General features: G+C 38.1%; 1 protein-coding gene across 1 annotated transcript; it reads right to left on the bottom strand.

Moving 5' to 3' along the window:
* Positions 1–1,239: 1,239 nt before the first annotated feature.
* Positions 1,240–7,179, bottom strand: LOC133880380 (large ribosomal subunit protein P2y-like). The gene is made up of 4 exons (XM_062319334.1): positions 7,025–7,179; positions 6,853–6,952; positions 2,447–2,682; positions 1,240–1,642 (listed from the first exon to the last, which is right to left on the bottom strand). Exons 2-4 carry the CDS (start codon positions 6,938–6,940, stop codon positions 1,616–1,618), a joined length of 351 nt encoding a protein of 116 aa, XP_062175318.1. The 5' UTR covers positions 6,941–6,952; positions 7,025–7,179; the 3' UTR covers positions 1,240–1,615.
* Between the last annotated feature and the right edge of the window lie 1,974 nt (positions 7,180–9,153).

Genomic DNA, 9,153 nt, shown 5'->3' with positions numbered 1-9,153 from the left:
AATTGCGTTGTTCAACTTCCATTTCCTCTTTGATACCTGAAATATCCCCTTTTGTTTTTATTCTATCACTTTTTATGTAATGATAATTTTAAAAGGCAAATCATTTTTAAAGGAACACAACGAGAACTTTTAGCACTACTCACATAAATTAGAAATTACTGATATAGTTTTTTTTGGGTTATTAGAAGTTAAATTCACTAAAAACCAACAACTTTCATTACCCATGCGCGCCTCTTCCTCTATCGCCGGCCTTCACTCAACCATCCACCAGCCCCTCACTCACGCATGTACCCCACGCGTTGCCACTCTTTTTAATCTCTAGTTGCATATCTCCTCCGTCACAGCACCTCTGACTTGTTTTTTGTAGAGCCTTTTTGGTCTACCAAAAATATCTAATCTTAGTGTTATCTGCCCCACCTCTCTAAATGGTGAATTTGTCACTATACAACTACCTCTCAGTCTTCCAAACTCCCTCATAAGCTAGTCATGAGTTAAGTTAAAATGGGTTTTCTTTGTCTATACCTACACCGTCCACCGTGACAATATTCACGATTGCGTTTTTCACCTTCAAAGATCCATTTGAAGATGTGGCAGGAGTGTTTATTAAGATTGATTTTTTATTTTTTATTTTATTTTTTTAAGTTTTTTAAATTTTTTTGTAATTGTGCTGTCTGTCTTCTATATTACTCATCTATTAAAATAATAATTATAATAATAATAACATAACTCTTCACCTTTTGGTTAAAATGTTTGGTGCTCTGGGAATTGAAAAGCCATAACCCAAAAGTATGGCAGGGGAATTTGAATTGAGACAAGCAAAAGTTATTGTTTCTTTCTAGTATCTCAATGTAGCGTCCTATACTACAACGGCAAGTTTTGTATGATTTCGAAACACCTGGCTTTACTTATATAGTTTTACACCTTGTTATTTAGTAAACTACCTTACAGTTCAATAACATGACATAACAATAAAAATCCACCTTTATATCAAGAGCTTTTGAGCTTGTAAAGAGAAAAAAAAAAAATGAAAATTAATTTATAACATAATAGTCTCCTAAATAGCATTTACAAAAAACATAGTAGTAATGCATTCTCATGGCTACAATTTTGGGCATGTTACGCTTTAAACTCGGAAATCATTGTTTGGTTTTGTCTAATTTATCAGTAGTACTCAAAACAATCTTCTAAGCCCTACAGAGGACTTCCATTAGTGTTAAATTCAACCAAATCAAATTAATAGAAGCATAAAGCACAAATCTGGTTTCTATCAAAGTTGTTATGAATTGAACAATTCTGTTCAGATGCAAGCACAACTCTTGTTGGGAGGACTGAGAATAATAAGTACTAATTCCTTCTACAGAGATTCCTAATGAATCAACCACCAAAGTTAGTAGACCACACCAGCGTCTCAAGGAACAACGCAATTAAAACAGATGAAAATCCACATGTAAGTTTTAAAACACAGAAAACAATGTTGATCTGTAAAATTTTAGGGCAGTAATCAACTTCTCAGTCTTAACAGAGAAACCTCCAAAAATAATAGCCTGTAGAAACGACTCAAAGTCCTACACCAAGTCCTCAATTGGTGAAATCGTGAACATAAAATGATATTTCCTCAATCAAAGAGACTGAAGCCCATATCCTGCAAAAAGTAGAACAAAAGAAAAGAAGCATCAGATAAAATGGGATTAAATTACACAGCCGTTTTGCAAAAGTAACAAGTTTGTGCCCTAATGTGAAATAGTTTGGTATACCAAGAGGGATTTAGCTTAGGTACTGTAAAAAAAAACTACAGAAGATTTCTTGTAGTTCTCCAATGATTCATATTTAATTCTACATCCTTTCTCATGAAAAACTTAAGAGGAATGCTAGGCTTACAAAATATTTTACCAAAAAAACTCTTCCAAAGTGATGTGGCCCAACATGATTGACAAGGAGATGAATTCAAATTTTGAAAAACTCAATCATGTGGTGCCACATCACTTTGGAAGAGTTTTTTTGGTAAAATATTTTGTAAGCCTAGCATTCCCCAAAACTTAAAATTAAATATGGACTGTTTAAGAAACTACAGGAGATCTACTGTAGGAAGTTTTTCAGCACCTAAACCAAATCCGAGAAAACAAGAGTAGTTCTCCATTTTCACAAGTACCTAGGCACTGGGCCCAACCCTATTCCCAAGATCCTCACCCATGGCACAAGAACAAGACAGAAAAAGGAGGAGAGGGGAAGAGAAGGGAAGTTGGGGGATGATGGGATGGACTCATTTCCAAAGTTAAGATATCAACAGCTGAATTTGGTATTGCAGCCACACATACTTTAAACAGTACTTGATGGAAAGGAGGTTCTTGGAATTATAGAGGGCCAGAAGAAATTAGATCAGAAAGTCAATTATAGAAGGTTAAGTTCACAAACTTCAGGTTATGAAATACAAGAGCAGAATGCTTACATCATCTGATTCCTCCTTCTCTTCCGCCTTTTCCTCTTTCTTTGGCTCAGCTGCAGCAGGAGCACCAGCAGCAGCACCACCACCACCTGTTGCTGCAACAGCACCACCACCACCACCACCACCAGAAGGTACAGATGCTAATTTTTCTCTACCAGATGCAATAAGCTCAGTTATATCTTTACCCTTGACTTCACACAAGAGCAGCTCAATCTTATCATCATCAACTTCAGCTCCCACTGCAGATTAAAGTAACAATTTTTCAATAATAATAATAATTAATGCCAAGTAAATAAAAGCACCGAAAATTGTTCATTCACAATTAGAACTAAATTTGCTACGCAAAGAACCAATGCTGGAATATGCAGTAACCAATCTCTAATATAAGATTAAGAAAGGCATGGGAAATTTATTCTGATATTAAGTTTAAGGAAAAAAAAATTCATATTTAACCCTTAAGTTTTCATCTGAAGTGGAGATCACCTACTAAAAAGAAGGCAGGGACTGCACCATCGTTTCTCTTCCGATTCCTCTCGCCTTCTCTCTCTTTGCTAGCAGCTTTCTTGCATTTTTGGGATCCGAGTTTCGGTTTGCAGGCTTTGTAGGGTGTGTTTCTCGTAGGGAAGTCAGTCGGTGCTACTCCAGTTGGGTGTATCTCTGTCTCGGCAATGTGAACATTAAGGTTTGGACGTCTGTTTTACGGTGGTGTAGCGAGATGGAGAAGAAATTTTCTGTGGAGGCGAAGTCTTTTGCTATCGTGGTTTTGGATGGGGCATCAGTACTGAGGGTGGTGGAGAAGAGAAATAAATTTTTGGGTGCAGTCGTACAGAGTTCTCAGTGCTCTAATTGGTTAGCTTCGACGTTGATGGTGCTGATGGGTATTCTGGAAGATCAAGAATTTGTCAAGTCTTTCCGAGAAGGTTTGAAAATTTTGATTGCTCAGAGGGGTGGGAACAGAACTGGGCGCTTCTTAGAGGCAACAATATTTGGTTTGGGCGGTCGAAAATGTTTCATTGTCATCCCTAAGGGCCGTGGAGGGTGGGAATGGCAAAAATTCTCCGGCGAGTTGCGTAAGGCTGCCGATTTCCTCTCTGGTACGATGGGTAGCAGGCAAGGCTCCTCGTCTTCGTCAACCAAGAAGGATGCGAAGGTGCTAGGGTCGAGCTTGGGCTTGACCTCAAAGTGGACGGGGCCGTCTTTTGTAGAGGTGTTGTGCTCGGTTCCGACCTCTGCTGTGAATAAGTTGCCCTTGGTGGGGAAACTTCATTTCGGGTTGAGGGCTTCGTCGGAGGAGCCGGGTGCTCTTGATCCCCTCCCGGCATCGACTCATGCTGAGCAAGTCTTGAGCTTGATGGTGGGTTGCCCACATGATCCGTTGGTTAAAGACCAGTCTCTTGATTCGCTGGCCAAGAAGCCTCCCCCACATTCAAATTTGAATTTTGAATGTTCTATGATGCGCACGTGGAGCAAGCTGGTCAACGGTTTGAAAGTGGTCTTGGGCCGAACTATTAGGAATTGTTTGGGCCGGCTTGTCGGGCCTGGCCTGGGTCGAAAACGTTCTAGTTTTCGCTTGGCCCGACTCCTGCCGAAACCTAAAGCACATACGGCGAACGAACCAAGGACGCCTCCTTTTCTGGCGCCGCTTCGACTGGGGCCCTCGTCGTCAGCAGTTCCAGGGGCTCTTCCGGTTGGTTCGTCCTCCTCCTAGGGGTTTGGAGGCTGTTTCGTCGGGGAAGGGAATAGCAGTTCCAGGGGCGTCTTTTGCCTTTCCAGCGCGGTCTCTTCGGCCGGAGACCTCGTCGCTGGCAGTTTCAGGGGCTTTTCCAATTCGGTCTCCCTCTTCAGGGGGAGGGTCCAGTAGCTTGAAGGTGGATCCTAGCCGAGTCACTGCCTCTAAGCCTTTCGGTGCTTCTCTGGCAATCGCCCAACTCACGGCCTCTCCTTCCGCTGGAGCAACTGAGTTGTCTCTTCTCCCCCCGTGGTTTCTTAGCCTTTTCAGAGGTATATTAGCAAGGCGAGGGTACTTAGGGAAGGGGTTTCGTGGAAGTGGAATGATGTGCTACTTTCAGATTCCCTGAAAGCCTCGAAGATGGTCGCCAACTAAGTTGTTAATAAGGCTTCGATTGCAGAGCCTCCAGCGAAAAAGGTTGCTGAGCCTCCAGTGAAGAAGGAATTTCTTAGAAAGGGGTTTCTCAATCCCCACCCGATTTTGCCAACCACTTCCTCTTTGCCCCAAAAGGTCTTTGATGGAGGGATAGTCGAGCCTTCCTCCCTTCCTAGAGGCTGCTCCAGTTCTTCACCTGTTGAGGGTAATGGTTTCTCCCAATCTCGGAATTGGCCGATCGGTTTTGATCATAACAGAGAGATTGTCGTTTGGGAGGAAGTTGATTTTTGGGATGTTTTGCCTTTGGATTGGGCGTCAGAGGGTGCTTTTGGGGAGGAGGCATTGGCAATTCGAGATGCCATGGAAGAAGAATTTCAACGTGACAAGATGATATCGCGCCAAAAGTCCAAAGGCAAGAGGGAGCTTCTGAATCTACATAGGTTTATCAACTATGGTGACTCTAAGCCTTCCGCTAGGAGTAGGAAAGGAAAGAACCTTATGTTGTAGAGTTGTATGCTTGGGTTGGTTTGTGGGTCGTTCCTCAGGCTTTCGGTTTTTGCTTGGGATCTTTTGAGGGTTGTTGTTCTTGGGTTTTTTCCTCTGTTTTTGGGTTTGCTTGTATTTCGGGTTTAAGGTTTTGGGGGTGCTTTCATGTATCTTGGGTGGGGGTTTTTTTTTTTGTAGTTTGGGCTTTTTGAGAGTATCTTCTGGATATTGGGTTTTTGAGGGCTTTGGGTATTGTGTGTGCGTAGGTTCTTGTGGGTTTTCTTTTGTGGGTTAGCTGGGTGTTCCTATGTATACTTCCTGTGTATTTAAGGGCGCTTTTCACTTTTTTAATAAAGTTTTCTTACTTATCAAAAAAAAAAGTTCTCATCTGATTTAGATTTAGTCCTTAGGTTGTCAATTTAAAAAAATAAGGTCCTTAAGTTTTGCCTAAGTTTAAAATTGGTCCCTCTATACTTTACCGTCAAAGTTAACAATTTTTCATTTGTCACATGTTTTATTTGACACGCTAAGGTTCATGTCAGCACCCAATACAATGTTGATATCCATGTGAGCATCAAATTAATAGTTTTCCCTCTAATGTTACAAATCTAGAAGATTAAGATGACGAAGAAGATGATTTTCGTTTCTAGAGTTGCATCTTCTTCTTTTCTTTTCTTTTTGGCTTTATGAATGATTTGGCGCCTAATGATATGACATATATATTAGGTGTTGATATGAACGCTAATGTGTCAATTGAGACACATGAAACTTGACAAACTATTAATTTTGAGGAAAAAAGTGGAAGATGGGCCTCTTTAAAATTTGTGCAAAACCTAAAGACAATATTCTTGAAATTAGAAACTCAATGACTAAATTCCAATAAAATAAAAACCTAAGGGCTAAATATGATTTTTCCTCAAGTTTAATAAATTAACCTTAGACAACAGAACATATTAACACACTATAACATATCATATTATACTCTTGAAATCAGTAAAGGCTTTAATTTTCATTCCAAACCTGATACAACATGTATCCAATTCTTAACTAGTCTGCATTTGAAAGAAGAGTAGTGCTAGATGTCACCCCACATGTCCCCCCCCAAAACTGATGTGACTTTTAAGTATCTTATAATATCTGTTTTAAACTGTAAATCATCTATCCAGCTCCACTATTACAACGTATTAACAAGTAACAACTGCCATCTCTCTCTCTCTCTCTCTCTCTCTCTCTCTCTCTCTCTCATCTAAGTTACGATTTCAGATCAACCCTGGAGAAGACATTACAGAATACAGACAATATAGACAGTAGGAAACAGCCAAAATCTACCAGAAACCAAACACAAGGCATTCTTCTCTATGAACAAAAATAAACTCTTTTAGTAGAGATTATGTAAGCTGGAGCATAATATGCTATAATAAAATTCACAAATCCCCTGTTAAGTTATCAAGCGAACCAAGGAAAATAATAGGAAAATGTGGCTCATGGACACTGACACCCAATACAACTTTTAGCCCACTAATTTTTGAAACATTTTTTGCCCCTAGTTATCATATTCTAGGCCAAGTGGGAAAAGCTTGAGATTCAATAAATTTGGAAGCAACCATAGCAATCAACTGAACCCGTTTGAAGGAAGAATAAACACTGAAAAAAAAAAATTCTCCTGTCAACAATGTACCTATTGCAATGAAATGAACCCATTTGAAGGAAGAAACAAAACTTAACAAGACATTATTTTTCTCTGTGGTAAAACTAGTGCAATCCTCTTAAACCATTTGAAGCAAGACATGAGAAAAATCAAGCAACCCAGAGAGCGTACCCGATCCAAGAATGTTCTTCAAATCTTCAGCTGAAGGGCTGGTGTTCCCTCCCAACACAGCCAGCAAATATGCAGCTATCACCTTCATTTTTCCTTCTTCCTGCCAAACCAACCCATCTAGATTAGGTTTCATCAATACCCAGAGAGAGAAAGCTAGAGAGAGAGAGAGTACTTTGAGGTCTGGCGAGTCTGAGAAGTTGGAAACGAGAGCAACAGCGCAGCAGGGCGGTTTGGGTTTTAGAACAGCATTTTATATAGCTAGGGTTAGGGTTTGGTTCTCTTTTGTTTTTTTTGGATGTTGATTGTTTGGGTATAAGGTAGTCTTTCTTCATGTTTTCGTTTTCCCGGATTTTGTTTTACGTTGGAAAAGGGAATTGCTTTCCGGAGGAACTGGATATGGGCTTGGACCCGAGAGAAAATGAATTGCTGCAAACCGGGAAGCCCTTTATTTTTAGGGGTGCTATAATTTTCCTCTAATCCTTCTTCCAATTTTTTTTTATTTTTTCACTTTTCAAATCACCATTAAATTGGATATGTGGAATTCATGTGCGATGGACTTTACAAATTCAATGATAAATTTAAAAAATGAGAAAATAAGAGAAAAACCACGTAAGGAAAGCAATCAATATCTCTTATTTTTAATAGGTATATTTTTTGCTGAACGAGAAGATAGTAATTCTAAATGTTATTTTTATGTATTCTTTATATTTTAAAAATTGATATGACTTTTAAAAGTATCATTAAATGCTAACAAGGGTACGTTGAATTAAAAAAGTGAGGAATATACAATTCCTTTTTTTGGTTTGATTAAAAAAAAAAAAAAATTGTTTGATCCAAAGTCAATAGATGTTTGTTTCACTTATGCGTGTTATAGCAAGAAAAAATAATATTCTAAAAAATGGTTTGAACTTTGAAAAGCATAATTTTTTTTATATATAAAAACAATTAATCATTACATTGAACAGAACATAATCAGTAAAATAATGTGTCCTATTCATATATACCCATATTTTTCGAACGGCCATTTTCTCTCTATATAAATCAAATTACTCAACTATAAAAAGGCCAAACTATTGTAGTGTTTCATAGATAAAAATAAAAATAAAAAAATACCACCTCCCTTTCCCAATTATGTTAGCTTTTACTTTTCTACATCACTCTTTCTTCATTGTCTCTCAATGGCTTGCAATCATGTAAGAAAAATTCTTCTTAAAGACTTGACTCTGATGATGAGTTTGAACTAATTATCCAAATTATTTCAGCACGTAAACATTTGAATAGACAGGGAGATCCAGATCGATCAGGTTGTGGTTCTATTACAAGATGTACATTCATTGATCTTGATTCTTTGGAAAGCCACCAAAGGCTTATTCTCGACTATTTTGCTAATTCACCATAATATCTTCCAAAATTATTTTAAGGAAGTTTTCGGATGAATCATTGTCTTTTTCTTCGTATTCAATCTGCGGTAGAAGCTTACGATTTGTATTTTGTCTAGACAATAAATTGTGGTGGAACACTCGGTTTGTCTACCCTTCAAAAGTGGCAGCTAACTATGCCAATGAATATGTGTGAATTGGAGAAACCACCAATAATGCCCTCAAAATTAAATAATTATATTTAGTTGGAGTGTTACTCATAGTGTCATCAACCAATTAACTGATAATTAGCTGATTCTACTACGCTGAACAAATAATCAGAGTATATTAGTGCGGAAAAGCGGAATAAATTGATATGAGATTTGTAACAACAAACCTTTAAAATAGAAAATCATGCAGCCCTAATCATAGACTCAAAACCTCTAAACAGACATTATAATAAAATATCAGTTAACTACAATTACCCAACTTGACAATACGAATAAAACGAATAAGAAGGTGAAAGTAAAAGTAAGATAGTTTGAGAAAATATAGAGGGTTGATTTCACCACTAGCAGCATAATAATAGTAAATTGCATTTAACATGAGAATTCCACTTACATGAATGATATGACTTTTGTGTATTTTCCAAGCACTCAACGATATTGTCAAGAAAATTCTTTTATTAAGAAATAAGAATAACTCATCTTTGGTTAGTACAGATCGTCCACCTAACCACTAAGATGCAGTACGATCCGTCTTCCCTAGGTATGAGCTAACAAATTTCTTAATTAGCATACATGCAATCAAGGGATAAGTATAACTCATCTTTCGGCAAACATGAATTGTTCTACTTAAATTAAACTAATTGGAGTGTAGAACAATTCAGCTTTTCTAGGCATGACCTATCAAACCCTCTTGATTTTGCTCCATTAAAACCGTT

This window comes from Alnus glutinosa, chromosome 10 (genome assembly GCF_958979055.1).
Source record: "Alnus glutinosa chromosome 10, dhAlnGlut1.1, whole genome shotgun sequence".
Taxonomy (NCBI): domain Eukaryota; kingdom Viridiplantae; phylum Streptophyta; class Magnoliopsida; order Fagales; family Betulaceae; genus Alnus; species Alnus glutinosa.
The sequence above is the reverse complement of the archived record's forward strand: the minus strand, read 5'-3'. Positions and strand labels throughout refer to the sequence as shown.

Bases quoted from the DNA above. Each gene is read 5' to 3' on its own strand.
- LOC133880380 (XM_062319334.1), bottom strand. From the start codon at position 6,940: ATGAAGGTGATAGCTGCATATTTGCTGGCTGTGTTGGGAGGGAACACC. The intron at 2,683-6,852 runs GTACGCTCTCTG...TTTAATCTGCAG, and splicing joins GAAGAACATTCTTGGATCGG to TGGGAGCTGAAGTTGATGAT. The intron at 1,643-2,446 runs GTAAGCATTCTG...TACTTTTTGCAG, and splicing joins AGAAGGAGGAATCAGATGAT to GATATGGGCTTCAGTCTCTT.